The sequence below is a fragment of the Heloderma suspectum genome, chromosome 3, assembly GCF_057233095.1.
Source record: "Heloderma suspectum isolate Gila_16-S chromosome 3, 16-S_ref, whole genome shotgun sequence".
Classification (NCBI taxonomy): Eukaryota; Metazoa; Chordata; class Lepidosauria; order Squamata; family Helodermatidae; genus Heloderma; species Heloderma suspectum.
Genome location: NC_139460.1, coordinates 108182257 through 108201716, shown reverse-complemented (window position 1 = coordinate 108201716; position 19460 = coordinate 108182257). Strand labels below are relative to the sequence as shown.

The following is a 19460-nucleotide window of genomic DNA, read 5'->3' as shown; positions in this document are numbered from 1 at the left end:
CACCTGATACTTAACTCTGAGAAATGGCACTGCTGACATGAACAAAGTTTTATCCAGAGCACTTTTCATCAGCTTAGGCTGGTATACCAACTACGCCCTTAACTGGACAGAGATAGCCTAGCTACAGTTATCCATGCTCTAATGACCTTTAGTCTGGATTACTGCAATGCATTATATGTGAGGCAGCCTTTGGAAACTTCAGCTAGTCCAAAACAGGGCAGCAAGATTGTTAACAGGGACTGGCCAATGCGATCACATCATGCCAGTACTTTTCCAGCTGCGCTGGCTGCCAGTCAATCTCTGGGCCCAATTCAAAATGCTGGTATTAACATTCAAAGCTCTTAATGGCTTGGGGCCAGGTTATCTGAAGGATTGCCTCCCCCCATATGTGCCTGCCTAGAATCTAAGATCATCTTCTGGGGTCCTTCTCCATGAGCCCCTGCCAAAGGAAGTGAGGCAGTTGGCTACCAGGAAGAGGGCCTTTTCTGCTGTGGCACCCCGGCTGTGGAATAAGCTCCCTAGAGATGTTTCCCTGGCGCCTATGTTGTACTCCTTCCGGTGCCAGGTGAAGGCCTTTTTTATTCTCCCATTATTTTAGCATTTTAGTTTCCTAGTCTTTTAGCTGTGGTGTTTTAATTCTGTATTTTAAATCTCTGCATTGCTGCTAGGTTTTATTCTGGTTGTACTGTTATTTTGTGGTTTTAAGCTTTCATATTTTATATTCCTTTATGCTGAACTTTGTGGTTTTAATTTTTGTGAACCGCCCACAGAGCTTCAGCTATTGGGCGGTATTGAAATAAAGAAATAACTAAATCAAGGCATCCTCCAAAAGCCAAAATAGGGACAAAATAGGTATGCTGACAGGCAATGGAACCAGTCAAGCAGTTGGGAGCCAGCACCCTCCCTTGCTCCCAAACAACCCATGATTAACAAATGGTGTGTTGTTTCATCGTGCAAACCAGATCAATAGTTGTACATGTGAACAAGCAGGACTACGTCACAGCAAGCCTCAGGGTCACACGTGGCCCTCCCCTCTCCTCCTCCCAGGTGACCAAGGGGAGGAGTTCAGAAGCTTCCACCTCACTTTTGCTTAACCAGGGTGGAAGAGTTATGCATTTGCTGGTCCTCCAGGACCATTGCTAACATTGCGAATGGCAGCTAACAGCGCTACCACTTCGAGCTTCGGCTATTGGGCGGTATAGAAATTAAATAAATAAATAAAAATAAAATACCACTTCCAGTTTACACAGGGCATTCAAGAGGTGCAGCCTAAGAGAATTGCCAGTTTGCATGTACCACCTCTTGCAGGTTAGGAGGGCGTACAGGGGGTGCCACGTACAAGGTTGTCCCAAATCCTGGCTCTATTTTGGAAAATGTCTCATACACACCATTTGTGAGACAGTGTCTCCTGAGCAATTTGCAAACTTCCATACCTATGCAACTTCCAGATGGTGATTTGCAGCTAGTAGCCAGAACGAAATGTTTTGGCCCTACCTGTCTCTAAGTTCCAGCACTAAAGTATGACCAATAGAGACAGTAGCCACCGTATTTGAGATGTGGAACATACAGCAACCAATTTCTGTCTAATGTAATCAGATGCCTCTAGTAATCAAATGCCTCTAGTATACTTGTATGCTATAAAGAGACTATGATATAGTGGATACTTCAAATGTCTGGTAAATCCAAACTAAAATAAGCTCCACTGCAAAATATCCATTTTTTTAAGTGCTCACAGCACCAGTGTCAGATTCCTCAGTGATTAATCCTTAGAATGCAGTTCATCCAGTACTGTATTCAATATACACCTTGATCCAAGAAAGCCTTTGGCACATATACACAGCAAATGAAAAGTCTCAACTGACCCAATGGGGCTGCTTATACAATTACATTTCATCACCTTATGCAGAATGCAATTTTCGTACTAGATAATATATAGAATGGGATGAAGGGAAGAGGTGCCAATCTCTCCTCTTGCTTTAACTCTTACCTTCCAGACACCCTAGTTCTCCCCATCCCTGCATCTCAAACAGTGCTGAACCTGTGAAAGGGATCTGACTGGGATGTATTCATGTAGCATTTTACTTTGTCAATCCCTAATGAAAGGTTGATGAAATGGCAGATCATAATGTTATTGCACCTAGGCCTTGATTGCACAGGAAAATCTTATAAAGGACTAGGCCATGTATTTTGCTCATTCTTTTATAAACACAGAATAGGTAAAGCATCGTGTCTCACTACTGCATTGCACATTCCTCCACTATTTCAGCCTTTCCACCCTGGCAATGTTGAAGCTGTGGGGGATATATATAATACTACAATATCCAGTCTATTTACATTTCTGTGAATTGTGTCAAAAGCTTATTTGCATCACCAAGCCCTACACAAAGGAGTGTGGATTCCTATTCAGAACTGTGTTTTCCTCATTCCCCTCCACCTTGAATTTTGCAATAATCAGCCTTTTCAAGACTTGGGGCTGGAGATTTTATCATTCATTCCATTAATTGATATGGGTAAATATTCAGGCCAATGTTCATAGTGCACTAAGGTTCCTGGTGTCAGAAAAGAACACATCTATTTTCTCATCTTCCTACTCCATTTACCTATTTAACTTTAGGTAAACCCCAAACTGCATAAGCAACATATTTTAGCTGCATCCTCCTCACATATCCTTGCCCCAAGCCAGCCCATCTCATTCTTCCATCTACTTCCTTGGAAGGGATTGAATCCCACTGTATTCAGTGGGGGTAGTTCCATGTATGGGTGTGTAGGACTGCGGCTTTCATGTCCCCAACAGTACGTGGTATTACACACACACACACACACACACACAGGCTTTTAATTTGGCCCTGGCACATAATCTATTCATACCAAATTTTCCTCATGTACCAGTAAGAACACAAATAATCTTTATACAGCACATATTATTATTGATATCATGTAAGGTATTAATAAAGCACCATAAAGAAAAAGATTAAACAGAAGAGGAAAGCCGGGAAAGGGTTCCTCTCTGAGCTGCCGCCAGCTTATAAAGAACTTATAAGCAGGTTACTATAAAGAACAAGATAATTGCCCCCAGCTTATGTGAATGACCTGGCAGTACCTCTTGGGATGCTAAATTAAAGTGATTATCTTTACAAAACGGTACGGATGAGAATTCTAAAGAATGTTAAATAACTATAATAGAGAACTACCATGCTAGGGAAAGTGTAAGGTAGAGGGTACTTTAGCCATGGACGATGGAATAAGAAATATGGGTGAAGGCATGACTGGGGATACGTGCACAGAATAGTCATTCATGCATTCTCCAGAACAGTCAGAAATGCAGATAACCAAATGCAGCAATGCCAAAGTCACATTGATATAGAGAAAACATCAGAATAAGCACAGGAAAATTCCACATCCAAATTCTTTGAAAGACCATGACATCTGATCACAGAAAAAAGGCTTTCCTAATAAAGGATGCAAAGAACGTTAAGATGTCAGATAATTAAGGAACAGAATGTTCAGAGTAATGAAAGATAGAGACTGGATACAAGAGATTTTTCTGTATACAGAAGTTATGTGCACTAAATAACACTGCTGTTTATGGGTTAAACATGCTACGAAAAGCAGAGACTGATAATCCAACTACACGAAGGCTAAATGCTTGATCTCTGGAGCACACCTGCTGCCATAGTCCAGGTGAAGTGGACAGCCTGTGTCAACTTATGTACACTTGGGACAAGATCTATAGAAGTCTGTACTAAGAGCCAGTGTGGAGGTCATTCCAGCACAAAGGGGTGAATTAAGGCCTGGAGGGACCCCAAATCCATTTCTTTTAATGTCAGCAGATATTAAAGTTAGTCCTTTGGGAAGGAGTGTTTTTATCATTCAATTTATGATTTTCATGTCCTGGATAAGTCTGAAAACATCTTCTGGAAAATAACACAGAACAGAGTGTGCTTGCTGCCAGGAATGACAACCAGCTTTGGTTTATGATTAAGTCTGATCATTCATATAATCCTGCATACAGATCACCTTAATATGAGTAGTTATTTTCTTAGAACTTGGCTAAGGACTAAAGAACTGTAGAACTAGTACCACGAGCCAAAGGATCTTCAGGCTTACATATCATGGCAAACTAAAAGGAGTTATATAGCAACTTCTTTGCAAGTAAAAGAAGTTTTTTCAAAGAAAAAATGTCAAAAATTGCACTGGGCTGTTGTAAGGCAAAAGGAGAAGGGGACGGCAGAGGATGAGATGGCTAGATAGCATCACCGATGCCATGAATATGAACTTGAGCACGCTCCAGGAGAGAGCGCAGGACAGGAAGGCCTGACGTGCTATGGTCCATGGGGTCACGAAGAGTCGGACACGACTGAACGACTGAACAACAACAACAACAATTGTAAGCTTCTTGTTCGAGGCTCGGCAGCTCTTTGGATCACTGCCCTTGCCGGTAACGTTCTTGTGTTCCCTTCAAAACCCGAATTTTTGAAATGTTAATAACTGAAGGGTTAAAGCATTATTTGCCTTTACATGCAGGTATTTTGTAAAACACATGAGATAATTGGCATCCCAAGAATTACAAATAAGCCTTCCTCTGGCAACATAAACTGCGAGTGTCTGGATCTAATCTAAAGAAAATCCACCTGGTCACCAGAAACTAAGTATGGTAGCAGAAAAGACAAATTACAATTTCCACCAGCACGAAGGGTAAGCGCTTACCTTTAAACCAGAAAAGTAGACATAGAAACATACTTCCTGGCTTGAAATGCATCTTTACTTTCCTTTACCTTTCAGCAATGGCTACTTAGTGTGTGGTACAGCTTTCTGTAAAGGGATAAGATTAATTTAAGCATAGTCTCATTAAGCACCTTACTCTCCTTAGCTCTTAGGGGGGTTACCTAAGACAGCCACTAATTTACTATAGTAAGCTAAGTTCAGTTTTGAAGGAAATACCAAGGGTAACCTGACTGAAAAGAAACATACATATTTGTATATTTGTTGTTTATTTGTTCAGTCGCTTCCGACTCTTCCTGCCTTCATGGACCAGCTCACGCCAGAGCTTCCTGTCGGCCGTCGCCACCCCTAGCTCCCCCAAGGTCGAGTCCGTCACCTCCAGAATATCATCCATCCATCTTGCCCTTGGTTGGCCCCTCTTCCTTTTGCCTTCCACTTTCCCTAGCATCAGCATCTTCTCCAGGGTATCCTGTCTTCTCATGATGTGGCCAAAGTACTTCAGTTTTGCCTTTAATATCATTCCCTCAAGTGAGCAGTCCGGCTTTATTTCCTGGAGTATGGACTGGTTTGATCTCCTTGCAGTCCAAGGCACTCTCAAAATGTTCCTCCAGCAGCACAGTTCAAAAGCATCTATCTTCCTTCACTCAGCCTTCCTTATGGTCCAGCTCTCGCAGCCATAGGTTACTACGGGGTTACTACTACATAGTACGTATGTAGTACATATGTAGTACATAGTTACATAGTTTACTACTACATATAAATATATGTATATATTTGTATATACAGACTGCAAAAAGCCTAGATTTTTTAACTTTCTTTCACTTCAGGGCTTTTCCTTAACAAGCAAATATTGCTCTGCTGATGATATACCCAAGAACTTAAATTAACATGCACTCAGGTGAGAAACCTAATTGATTCACATGAGAGTAAATTAAAATCTGGATACTAATCCAACAGTCAAATATTAGAATATGATTTGCAGATTAGGGGCGCAATCCTATGCATGTTTAGACAGAAAAAAAAAAGTTAGACAGAAAAAAAAAGTTCTACAAACATGCATAGGGCTGTGCCTTAAAACATATTGGATTCTCTCCACCCACGCCCATTCTGATTTACTCTCCTATTATGTATTACAGTTCCTTCCCATGTTGTAAGATAAAGCGTACAAACACATTTCATCGTTTCCATGAAATTCTGAGAAATCCCCATCCATGCCAGCAGCATAATGTTACCCAACATTACCCAAAGCGTATGTAATGGAAATGTGTCAATACCTGTGCTGCTGGGAGAAGGAGAGTAGTCGTGCTTCTGGTTAGGCCAGCTGGATATGTGCTTCTGAAAAGGACAGGAGAAATCTTCAAAGTACTGAAAAAGAAAACTTTAAAGGATCACACATTAAAAGGATAGAGGAGGGGTATGTGCAAAAGAAGCCTTGCTACGAACTGCAACTTAAAAATATTTCTCCTTGATGAGTGTACCAACACCCAGCTTGTATATTGGAATTTCACATATCCACCAAATAATCTTATAAAAAAATGAACAAGGACAAGTGGGCAGAAAAGATTTATATCCTCACAAAGATCCCAGGGTGACTAAAAACCTATATAAAATGCAGTACATCACACAAACAACATTAAAATAATGACTCAAAACACACACACACACACACACACACACTAAAATACAATAAACTCTCAACACAAGCAAGCAAGGAAAACAAAAACAGAGTACTTGCCTATACCACAAAGCCTGCACAAATAAGTTGCCTAAATGACAACAGAATCGACAGCTGAATCTCTACCAGATGGGAGTTCCAAAGCTGGGGTGCCACCATTGAAAAGGCTCTGCCAGGTGTGGTAGCCCCACAGGCCATATTCGTCAAGGATACATAGAGATACAAATGTAGTACACAGAAATAATAATTATTATAGAAGTTCTTATTATAGAAATAAAGAACTAGTTCAGCATTTTGTTCCCACGGTGGCCCAAACAATGCCAATAGGAAGCCCACAAGCAGATCATAAGCGGAATAGCATCCTCCTGGTTATGTTCCCCAGCAACTGGCTTACAGAGGCATGCTGCCTCTGATCAGCGGCAGCTCAAGAGATGCTGCCACCACACTACTGCAGCAGCCACCACCTCCCCCCACCCCTGGACTGTACAGGCAATCTCCAGGGCCACCTCACAATGCCTCTGGGAGAGATCAGGTGTGCAGCCCTTCCGGAAAGGTACATCTGCCTCTTTGTATGGCTGATGCAGCTGTCTGGAGAGGCCACTCGCCCACCCAATCTCTTGTTCAGGGGACTCTCTCATAGCGAGAGACTGGGCAGGTGACCTCTCTGGAGAACCCACCCACCTGGTCTCTCAGAGAGGCCTCAAAGTTAGAGATGGGGGGGGGGGAATGGCTGCTCCTCCAGGGAGCCATGCTTGTCGTTCACCCACTGTGGCATTGTGGTGGGGGGGGGGCACAATCTGCTGTCCCTCCCAATCCACTGCCTGAGCAGGGGATTCATCCTGTATCATGGGAGGGCAAGCCCTGCATCTGATACTGGAATTAATATATAGTCATCATAACTATTAGCCATTGATAGACCTATCCTCCATTAATTTGTCTACTCCCCTTTTAAAACCTTCCAAGTGGGGACCATCACTACATCTTATGGTAGTGAAGTCCATAGTTTAAGTGCTGTGTGAAGAAGTACTTCCTTTAATCTGTCCTCCCTCCAGTCAGCTTCATAGGATTTTGAAGTTTGAGTGTTATGACTGAAGGAGAGAAACTTGTCTCTGTCCACTTGATCCACACCATGAAAATCTTATACACCGATATATGGTCAGGGCCAGAAATACTGGAACAAGGATAACTGTTTTGGCAGTTGGCCTATGTACACTACCACATTGATGTTGAAAGGAAACACACCCAGATGGGAGCCAAGTCAGGACTTTCAGCTGTCATTCAAGGGGTTTGACGAAAGTGGGGCACTAACCATTCGGGAAGGACAGCCAGTGGCATACACACACACGCATCGTTGGTGGCTCATAAGTAATGGAAGGAATGGCTGACAAGCAGCTGTGTGGCCAGGTGTGGCCTGTTTCCTGGGTACCCCATGACCAATCACACAGATAAAAGGCCTGGAGGTGGCTCTGAGTGTTACATTTGCATTTGGTAGCTGTTCACTGGAACTCCCAACATGAGGTCCAAAGTGGTGTCCATGCGAGTGAAAAAGGCCATCATTAGGCTGAGGAAACAAAATAAACCCATCAGAGAGATAGCAAAAACAGTGGGAGTGGCCAATGCAACAGTTTGGAACATCCTGAAAAAGAAAGAATTAACTGGCGAGCTCAGCTACAGAAAAAGGCCTGGAAGACCACAGAAGACAACTAAAGTGGATGACCGCAGAATTCTGCTCATGGTGAGCAGAACATGAGAACTTTCACAACATCTAGCCAGGTCAAGAATGTTCTTGTGGAGGTAGGCATGTCATGGTCAACATCTACGGTCGGGAGACGGCTTTATGAATGTAAATACAGAGGCTTCACAACAAGGTGCAAACCACTGGTAACGCTCAAGTACAGACAGGCCAGATTAGCCTTTGCCAGCAAACACCTAAAAAAGCCTGCCCAGTTCTGGAATAAGATTCTTTGGACTGATGAAACCAAGATTACCCTGTACCAGAATGATGGGAAGAGAAAAGTATGGAGAAGGAAAGGAACAGCTCATGATCCAAAGCATACCACATCATCTGTCAAACATGGTGAAGGCAGTGTTATGACATGGGCATGCATGGCTGCCAATGGAACCGGGTCAGTGGTGTTTACTGATGACCTGACTGCTGATAAAAGCAGCAGAATGAATTCTGAAGTGTATAGGGCTAGACTTTCTGCTCAGATTCAGCCGAATGCTGCCAAACTTGATAGGATGCCACTTCATATTGCAGATGGATATCACCTGATCTCAACCCAATAGAGCATGCTTTTCACTTCCTGGAGACAAGACTGAAGGCAGAAAGACCCACAAACAAGCAGCAGCTGAGGGCAGCTGCAGTAAAGGCCTGGCAAAGCATCTTGAGGGAGGAAACTCAGCATTTGGTCATTCCCATGGTAGGGATATATGAAAGTTCCGCCATGGATCTCGGGGAGGCCAAATGCCAGCGCATTCGGCTCCCCGAAATCGGTGGTGGAACAGCCCGCTACCCCCCTGGGACGGGACTTACCTGGGGCGGATCTTCCTGGCAGCGGCGGTTCGGCGGCGGCCGGTCTTCCGACCGGCTGCCGACGCCACCATTTCCAGGTGTTTTTTTTAAAAAAAACGCTATGCTACGCTATCTGCTATGCTATTCGCTACGCTATTTGCGTGGACGCTACGCTATTTGCATTCCCCTTATTTTCGCCGTCTTAGTCTACGTAAATGTTTACATAGACTAAGACGTGCCAAAATAAGGAACGCAAGTGGTGGCGGCCATGGGCGCCGCCATTTGCGTATGCGCGTTTTTTTGTTTTTTTTTAATCAGCCATGATAGGCTACGTAAAGATTTACGTAGCCTATCACGGCTTACTGCCGGGACGCAAACGGCAGCGGCTACGGCCGTCGCCATTTGCGTCCCTGCTAGCCTTGATGCTCTGACTTGGATTCCTGCATTGAGCAGGGGGTTGGACTCGATGGCCTTGTAGGCCCCTTCCAACCCTACTATTCTATGATTCTATGATTCTAGCCAGTGGCTGGATGTCTGGCTGCTGGCAGAGCTGGCCGGCGGCTCCGCAGAATAGTTGCGGAGCACAGCCAGCCGGCCAGGATTCCAGGGGGGGGGAGGAACGGAGCACCTCCCCCCCCCGGCGAGGATTCCGGCGGGAGGGACAGAACGCCTCTCCCCGCACCATCAGCATAATCCCCGAAAGGTAAGTGATTTTTGTACATCCCTATCCCATAGGTTCCAGACAGTCAGGCAGTCATTGACTGCAAAGGATTTTCATCCAGGTATTAAAGGCGATCCTTACATTTGAAATGATGTTGGTTTGTTCCATTAACCAACCAACTATGGGTGTGTGTGTATGCCACTGGCTGTCCTTCCTGAATGGTTAGTGCCCCACTTTTGTCAAACCCCTTGAATGACAGCTGAAAGTCCTGACTTCGCTCCCATCTGGGTGTGTTTCCTTTCAATTTCAATGTGGTGGTGTACATAGGCCAACTGCCAAAACAGTTACCCTTGTTCCAATATTTCTGGCCCTGACTGTATGTTCCCCCTTACTCACTAATCTTCTATGCCAAAAGCCCCAAACATTGTAACCTTTCCTCATAGGGGAGTTGCTCCAGCCCCTTGATAATTTCCACACATATGTCCACCCTGGTTAACGGCGGCACAGTACGCCAAGACCTCTATCTATGAAAGGGTTTTCTGATTCGTTATTTGTGACCTTTGCTTGTTGTTGTTCAGTCGTTCAGTCGTGTCCGACTCTTCGTGACCCCACGGACCATAGCACGCCAGGCCTTCCTGTCCTGCGCTCTCTCCCGGAGCGTGCTCAAGTTCACATTCATTGCATCCGTGATGCTATCTAGCCATCTCATCCTCTGCCGTCCCCTTCTCCTTTTGCCTTCAGTCTTTCCCAGCATCAGGGTCTTTTCCAGGGAGTTTTCTCTTCGCATTAGGTGGCCAAAATATTGGAGCTTCAGCTTCATTATCTGTCCTTCCAATGAGCAGTCTGGGTTGATTTCCTTTAGGATGGACTGATTTGACCTCCTTGCAGTCCAGGGGACTCGTGAGAGTCTTCTCCAGCACCACAGTTCGAAAGCATCAATTCTTCGGCGCTCAGCCTTCCTTATAGTCCAGCTCTCACAGCCATACATTACTACTGGGAAAACCATAGTTTTGATTAGACGGACCTTTGTCGGCAAGGTGATGTCTCTGCTTCTTACTATGCTGTCTAGGTTGGCCATAGCTTTCCTCCCAAGGAGCAAGCGTCTTTTAATTTCATGGCTACAGTCACCGTCTGCGGTGATCTTGGAGCCCAAGAAAGTAAAATCTGTCACATTTCTTCCCCTTCTATATGCCAGGAAGTGATAGGGCCAGATGCCATGATCTTCGTTTTTTTAATGTTGAGTTTCAAACCAGCTTTTGCACTCTCCTCTTTCACCCTCAACAAGAGGCTCTTGAGATCCTCTTCGCTTTCTGCCATTAGGGTGGTATCGTCTGCATATCGGAGGTTGTTGATAATTCTCCCGGCAATCTTAATTCCGATCTCTGATTCATCCAACCCGGCATTTCTCATGATGTACTCTGCATATAAGTTAAATAAGCAGAGTGACAATATGCAGCCTTGTCGTACTCCTTTCCCAATTTTGAACCAATCGGTTGTTCCATCTCTGGTTCTTACTGTTGCTTCTTGACCCTCGTACAGGTTTCTCAGGAGACAGGTAAGGTGGTCTGGTACTCCCATCACTTTAAGAATTTGCCACAGTTTGTTGTGATCCACACAATCAAAGGCTTTAGCATAGTCAATGAAGCAGAAATAGACGTTTTTCTGGAATTCTCTTGCTTTCTCCATGATCCAGCGAATGTTGGAGATTTGATCTCTAGTTCCTCTGCCTCTTCTAAACCCAGCTTGTACTTCCGGTAGTTCTCGGTTTGCATACTGCTGAAACCTAGCTTGTAGGATTTTGAGCATCACCTTGCTGGCATGTGAAATGAGCACAATTGTGCGATAGTTTGAACACTCTTTGGCGTTGCCCTTCTTTGGAATTGGAATGTAAACTGACCTTTTCCAGTCTTGTGGCCACTGTTGAGTGTTCCAGATTTGTTGGCATATTGAATGCAGCACTTTAACAGCATCATATTTTAGGATTTTAAATAGCTCGGCTGGAATACTGTCATCTCCGCTAGCTTTGTTGTTACTAATGCTTCCTAAGGCCCACTTGACTTCACTCTCGAGGATGTCCGGCTCAAGTTCAGTGACCGCACTATCATGGCTATCAGGGACATTCAAATCTTTCCTGTATAGTTCTTCTGTGTATTCTTGCCACCTCTTCTTAATCTCATCTGCTTCTGTTAGGTCCCTGCCTTCTTAGTCCTTTATCATGCCCGTCTTTGCACAAAACGTTCCCTTGAGATCTCCAATTTTCTTGAAGAGATCTCTACTCTTTCCCATTCTATTGTTTTCCTCGATTTCTTTGCATTGTTCATTGAAGAAGGCCTTCTTGTCTCTCCTGGCTATTCTCTGGAACTCTGCATTCAGTTGGGTATATCTTCCCCTTTCTCCCTTGCTTTTCGCTTCCCTTCTTTCGTGAGCTACTTGTAAAGCCTCATCAGACAGCCACTTGGCTTTCTTGCATTTCTTTTTCTTTGGGACGGATTTCGTTGCTGCCTCCTGAACAATGTTACGGACCTCCGTCCATAGTTCCTCAGGCACTCTGTCTATCAGGTCTAATCCCTGAAATCTATTCCTCACCTCCACTGTATATTCATCAGGGATATGATTTAGGTCATACCTGAACGGTTTAGTGGTTTTCCCGACGTTCTTCAATTTCAGCCGAAATTTTGCAAGACCTTTGCTTACTTGGTCTTTATTCCAAAGGCACAGAGCCCTGGCTTAATTACATATAGTTCCTGATTCTGAAGTAACAGAGTACCTTGTATCTTCTTCTTTTTTAAAAGCATATATTAATTATGATCAAATATAGCCACAATGGGCATTACCCAATGCTGTCAAAGCGCCAGTGCAAAGTCATTATCCCTTTGCTGGCAAAGTGAAAAAGTGGAGACTTGCTGCTGCAATCCAGGGGCAAATCACCACCTAATGATACTGTGCTAACATCGGTTTATGCTAGTGCGATGTCATTAGCACTGGTGGCACTAGCACTGGATACTACCCTCTGTTCTTACGTCTCTAGACTACTGTGCTTATGTCAGAAAAGAGTAAATGTTCAGCACAAACTATATTAAGGGCGCAATCCTATGTATGTTTAGACACAGAAAAGGCCTAGAAGCAATGCTGTCTGGGAATGCTGGGAGTTGTAGGCCTTTTCTCTGTCTAAACACGCATAGGATTGCACCCTTAAATAGCATTGGCATTATATAACACTAACGCTGTGATAGTGCCCGATGCGCCATTTTGTCACTGACAGTCCAGCTGAAAACAACCTGCATCTCTAACACACAGCTTGCCCCTCACTGCCTTCTTTCTTGTGTCTTTCTTTAAACTCTCTGTAAGTATGACCACGGTTCATAACTGCATTTCACACATTTATGCATTTTGCAGATACAAACAGGCACAGGTTACTAGCTAATCTGATTTAGGAAAACTTCAGACCCTATGTATTATACATTCATTTACAAAAAAATCGTAAGAATTTTCATTAGAAAACACAGCCACACCACCTTCTCCAACATGGGGTGCTTCCAGCTGAGGCTTTTATTGTGCCATTGTCTTGTCTCATTCACTGAATTTTTAGGGCGGGAGGGGAAGGGTACGTCCAGATGTCATCTTCCATGGGTAACCCGCCCATGCTTTCCTGCCACTTCTTCCATCTTTTTCCTTACTGCAGAAAATCCATTGAGAAAAAGACAGAAGAGTTGCAGAAGGCCCAAATACCTCTCTGTCTGGAAGCACCCAAGGTGTTTGTTGGTGTGGTGGAGGCCAAGTGGAATATTACACAAACTGTGTAAGAATATTACACAAAACAGTGCAACCCTATGCATGTCTACTACCCAATTGACTTCCAGGTACTTCAGGACTTCCAGGTAAGCTTAAGGCTGCAATTCTAGACACAGTTAACTAGGAGTAAGCCCCACTGATCTCAGTGGACCTTGCTTCTGAGTAGACACGGATAAGACTGTGCTGTAAACATTTCAAAGAGAGAAGTCTGGTGGCATTAAAAGACACACTGATCCAAAGCATGTTTGCCGAGCAATCCTATGCATGTTTATTCGGAAATAACTCGCACTGTGTACAACAGGGGTTACTCTTTGGAAGTGGGCGTTGAGGATCGTCGCCTCCTCTCTTCCAAAATACATAGTCCCTCCCCACGGGCAAGGCCGTCGGCGGGCCATCTGTGGAACATCGTCCCCCTTACCCAGGAATCTTATGAAAGGGGGCACACGCGGAGAAGCCCCGCCCTGGCGCCGCACACGCGTAGGCCTGCTGCGCTTGAGAGGCGGCGACATCCCGCCGGCCCACCGCTCCGCGTCTCCTGCCGCACAGCGCCGGGGCGCGTGGGCGGCGGCGGCGGCGGCGGCGGCGGCGGGAGGCGCCGCGAGGCGATTATTCTCGCAGCCGGCGTGCGAGCCTCGGCCGCGCCGACACCTCCAGCGGGCGCTGGTGGCTCCGATTTCGATGGGGCTGTGCATCCATTCCGGGTTTCAGCCCGAACCAGCCAGAACTCTACAGGAGCCACCCAAAGCCCCGAACCCTACCCCCAAAGTGGGTGCAGCACCTCGGATAGCTCCTTCAGAGTTCGGGCTGAAACCCAGAGCGGAGCCGCAGCCCCACTGAAATAGGAGGCACCCGCCACTACGGACCCCCCCACCCCCCATTTCCTGACTCGGTGTCTCCTGTGAGAATGATCGCCTTGGCAACCCGCGCGGAAGACGAGCCCCGAGAGTCTCCCCGCGTTGCCTGCTCTCGTCTGCACCCAACGCGCCGTCGGTCTCTCAGGAGACCGTTTCTGCAATTCTCTTGGCAAGAGAGATCCTACGCAACAGACATTGCATGAGCGATCCCTTCCAACCCGAAAGTTACAGTCTGCGCTATTATTACACCGCCGCGCACAGACAGCAGGAGCCGCCTAAAAGCCGGCCGCGTTACAGTTTCACACGTTACGGCTGCCACGCCATTTGCGTGTCGCGCCGTCGGACGCGTAAGTCCCGCCGGGAAGCGGAGAGGGGCGCGTGCTCTTCAGGGCAGAAGTGGCTCCCCGCCCACCGACTTAATTCCTCCGGCGTTACTGTGAAATCCAGAGCAGGCATTATTCCCCTGTTCGCCGCTTCGATGGCGGCTGAATTTCTGCGCCATGGCGCGAGGTGGAATTTGGGGAAGCAGCGGTAGCTCAGGGCTTCTGGTGAAGAGGTCTCTCCTCTTCGCTGCTGGGAGTGCAAGGAGGGCCTCCCTGAGAGTAAGAGGCTGGGCAGCTGTCGTTTGGGTCAGGACTCGGCCCCCGAGCCTGGATTTCCACGGGGTCGCGCCTGAAACATGCGCACCAGCGGCAGCCAGGCGTGCCCCCGAGCGTGTGCAGAGTGCCTTGCCGGTGCCATTTCCAGCAGACCCGGCCAGGCTTCGCTGCATTCCGGAACCCGGGATACACAGCTTTCTGGCGAGGTGGGCTTCCGGCTAGGCGTTTTCTTGAGCCTTATTTAGCTTAGCAGTCATCCGCTGCTTTGATGCAAATGATCAAGGAACGCAAACGCGACGCTGTCTCGGGAGCATTTCCAGCCGTGTTAGTCTGTCGCAGCTAAAAGAGCAGAAGAGTCGTACCGTTAAAGTGGCCATTCGCGAAACAGTTGCTGATATAGCACGAACATCGGGGTAAGCTCATTAACACACGTGGGGCGATTTAAAAGCACCAACAACTTTTATCCCGATGGATGGAGTTTTGAATGTTCGGTGATCTGCTACATTAAAACGGCGGCTGTATTTATTACGCCTTTTTCTTATTCCCATCGGCTTTGCGATTGATTCACTCAAACGGAGACGGGGAAACGAGGTAAAATTTCCACCACTCCCTGGCCGCAACCCTTATCGTCAGAATTAGGCTAGAGCGGAGTGACGGGAAAATAAGCAAGTGGTTCCACTGGGGCTCGAACCCAGGACCTTCTGCGTGTAAAGCAGACGTGATAACCACTACACTATGGAACCGCCGCGACAGTTTTCGCTTCGACCAGCCTTCTTCTCTTGCCAGCCAAGCGCTTCCTGGTTTGATGCTTCCGGGCGTGTCACGCGCTCCGGCCATTTTCGGTACAGAGACGCCGGCTAGATGAAACGCAAGGATGGGGACAAGGAAACATTTCCACGACAATAAAAAAAAATGTTCAGTTTCACGCTGTAATTTCTCGAAAGACTGAAGGCAGAAGGAGAAGGGGACGGCAGAGGATGAGATGGCTAGATAGCATCACTGATGCAATGAATATGGACTTGAGCACGCTCCGGGAGAGAGCGCAGGACAGGAAGGCCTGGCGTGCTGTGGTCCATGGGGTCACGAAGAGTCGGGACACGACTGAACCACTGAACAACAACAATGACACGTTACTTCCTTTCCTTACACAACTGCCCCCCTCCCCCCAAGATCTTGTCTCTCTGTGTGTCTGCAAAGACATCTGCTTGCATTTCGAATTGGACAGAAAATTCCAGTTATCCCAACCGGAATATGAAATGCAACTATTGCCCATGATTCCATGGATATTCATATAATTACCAGAGAAAGAAGAGCTGCTAACCATCATCTTAATATCATCTTGTTATTTCTGTTTGCATCGTGTTACGAGCAAAAGCAAAACAGTGAATAAGTTACCCAACCCCTTTCCCAGCCAGAAAGTCCGCATGCTGGCATTTTTAAGGCAAGGATAGTTTCGGAGAGATCTAGGAAATTAGCTTCCACCAATTCCACTAATTGCACCACCAATTAGAAAATAAAGGTCCAGTGCAGCACCAGCCCTAATGAAACCGACGGAGGCTCCTGCTCCTTTCCGTAAGCGCACCGCGGTGGGTTGAGGAATCATTCTATTTATTATAGCAAGAGGAGGCCAAAAGGTGCCAGCCCTCTCGATGGTGGGACATTCTGCACGCAGTGAACGGGAAGAAACCATCCTGCACTTATCTCTGGATGTGGGCAAAGGGCGAAATCAGTATAAGCAAACGGGGACAACACTGTGTTTGAGAGTACAGCTGACATTTTTGCGATTATATTTTCAGCCATATTTACTCAACAGTGAGGACTAGAAACCTACTTATCTGACAACGAAGCGCAGATTTTCAGAATTCTGATGGGAGTGTGTGTTGAAAGCTTTTCAGAGCCTTGGAAGAGCCATTATTGCTTAAGTTATTCAGTCTCATCTGCAGAGTTTTGCAAGCTTTCATAGCACTTTTCCAATTCCTACAGCATTACAAAAAGCCAAAAGGAGTTCTCAAAAGTGCGACAAACTTTGATCTGATGGTCACAAGGAACTACTTGTTTGTGGATCGATGAAATATGAAACTGTCTGGAAGATTATTATTTTTTATGTTAGTCTGTGAAGTAATGGGAACGGGTGACCATTATTTTCACCATTCCAGCAGCAGGGCTATCCCATCTGATGCAAAGCCCATTTGCAAGTTTATCACCCCATTGAAGCAGAATGGACACTTGCGCCACCTAGTGGTAAGGAGGGAATCAGTGCAGTTGCTCTACACTGCAGAAATAAGTGTTGGTACACAGCCAAGTGCTTGGATCACACAGAAAGCCTGGAGTGGAGATGCAGAATAGGTTGTCCACACTGCAATGGTAGACTTTTAATTTTAAATTCATGTAAAGGCCCATTAACGGGGTCTAAGTGAAGAAATATTTTAGTCTGCAGTAAGCAGCACAAAAGTACATATAGATATACTGCATTCTTCTCCCTACCATTGAAGACTTTTTGGACCCTGCTTCTGTTAAAAACTACTTTTGAATATAAGAAACAGAATTTGAATTTGGGGCCTGTCCATGTTAAGCACCTTAGATAGTTTATAAATATTGGGCCCAGTGTGGCTACAATGTAACCTACATGCATTATATGAACATAATAAATTTGCAAAGAAAAAAAAATCTGACCTGCAGTAAAATATTAATGACTTTCCTTTGCTTGATAAAATAAGCTTCAAAACTGACTTTTAGCAGAACCTGTATTTTATTATTATTTAAAACAATTCTTGGCCACCTTTCAGGGCAGGAGCCCTTGCAAGGTGGTGTAAAGCAATAAAACATAATAAAACCGTACAAACACAAAAATAGTCGAAACACAATAAAACAGCAACAGCAGCAAACATTCTTTAAAAAAATAAAACACCAGCATAAAATAAAACTTACAGCTGCAGTACGACTGCAGCTACAACCCAGTCTGATAATGCATAATCAGGGGAAAGCCAGGGGAAATAGGAAGTTTTCAGGGCTTTCTTAAAAGCCTGTGGTGATGAGGCCTGGATGGACATGTTTCATCAGAGTATTTTCCCTCTGGCAGTTATTAGGAACTGCACAATAACAGTGGTGAATTGTATCTATTAATTCTTTAAAAACAATCTAAGGCCGCAATTCTATGCATGTTTAGACAGAAAAAAGACCTGCAACTCTCAGCATTCCCCAGCCAGCCATGCTGGGTGCTGTAGGACTTTTTCTGTCTAAACATGCATAAGATTGTGCCCTAAAGCTTTTTCTTAGTTCACAATACATTAATACAGTGGGAAGATGTATCCCAGCAGTTTACAGAGTAGACTTCTAATTCTTCTTCATAACCATAAGCATCAAATAATGACTTTACGCAAACTGCTGAATAAAAAAAGATAAAATTAAATTTAATGGCAATTATTCTGAAATAATATCTGTGGTATCCACCTGTGTGGTAAAAGTGCTGTAAAATCTGTACATGCAAGTCATGTAAGTTTTTTACCTTAGCCCAGATGAATATTTGTACCTTACTGCAAGTAATTTGTTTGAAGGTTTAAAAAAATACATAGTAGGGCAAGATCTGTTGAAATACTATTTTGCTCCAATTTCTAGAGGTTTCATTACAGTAGCCATGTTAGTCTGTAGCAGCAAAAGTAACAAAGCGTCTTGTGACACCTTAAAGATGAACAAATTTATTCTGGCATACATTTTCATGGAGTACAACATATACCAGAATAAATTTGGTCATCTTTAAGGTGCCACAAGGCTCTGTTATTTTGCTCCACTGCACCTTCGAAGCAGCGTATGTTGTTTTGTCAGCAGAGGGCTGTCAGTGCTCACTGAGAGTGGAGTAACCATTCATTACTGTATGTGCTCACCTTACTCTAAAAACTTGATATATGAGATTCTGCCTGGCCACACCACCTGTGCACACCAGCATGCCAAAGTTTTGCATTCTTAAAATAAACCCTGAACCACCACTACCACACTTCTACATAGGTGTTGCTTATGTGTAAAAATCAAATATGCGCATATATATAAAACTGCTGTGTGTCCACAAGAAGGATGGTATGCTGTGGTAGCCAATGCTTATGTTCCCTCATGCATGGGAAGGGCTCCAGAAGCAGTGGAAATTATGATGACCACTAGCAATGGCAGTAATGGTAGTGGCCATGTACACCATCCCACATCGCAGGGCCGGCTCCAGGTTTTTGGAGACCATTGGGCAAAGCACCCTCGATGGGCCCCCTCCCTCACTGAGTCAACTTGTCACCGCTCCTCATCCTCCTCGCTACCAATGTTGTCTAGGCCAGAATGAAAAGCAGGTGAAGAAACTGCTGGAACGGTGAAGATGAGGAGCAAGTCCAGGGGGCTCTTATCAGTGGGCCCCTGCTGGAGTGTGGGCCCTTGGCACACGCCCAATCATGCCTACCCTGGATGCCAACCCTGCCACAACACCGCACACACTTTGCTACATGCCACTCTAGGCAATTGTCTACATTTGCCTAGTTCTAAGGCCAACCCTGTATGGCCTTCATCTGACAACTTCCCTGATCTGCCAGTTCACATTTGCCTACTTTTGGTTCATTTTTCATGCTGACGTGACAACCAGAAGCTTCCAAATTGCTGCTCATCAAAA

General features: G+C 45.3%; 1 protein-coding gene and 1 non-coding gene across 2 annotated transcripts in view; both read right to left on the bottom strand.

Moving 5' to 3' along the window:
* RS1 (retinoschisin 1) overlaps positions 1-13915 on the bottom strand; it is a 34717-nt gene extending 20802 nt beyond the window's left edge. The window contains exons 1-3 of the mRNA XM_084844079.1: positions 13784-13915; positions 5997-6057; positions 4708-4812 (exon numbers count right to left, since the gene is read on the bottom strand). Of these exons, the coding sequence (XP_084700205.1) occupies positions 4708-4759 (52 nt within the window). The 5' untranslated portion in view covers positions 4760-4812; positions 5997-6057; positions 13784-13915. The remainder of the gene's footprint in view (positions 1-4707; positions 4813-5996; positions 6058-13783) is intronic.
* Positions 13916-15488: 1573 nt separating this feature from the next.
* TRNAV-UAC (transfer RNA valine (anticodon UAC)) lies at positions 15489-15561 on the bottom strand. The gene has a single exon. It is a non-coding gene; the product is annotated as a tRNA-Val (tRNA).
* Positions 15562-19460: the final 3899 nt, after the last annotated feature.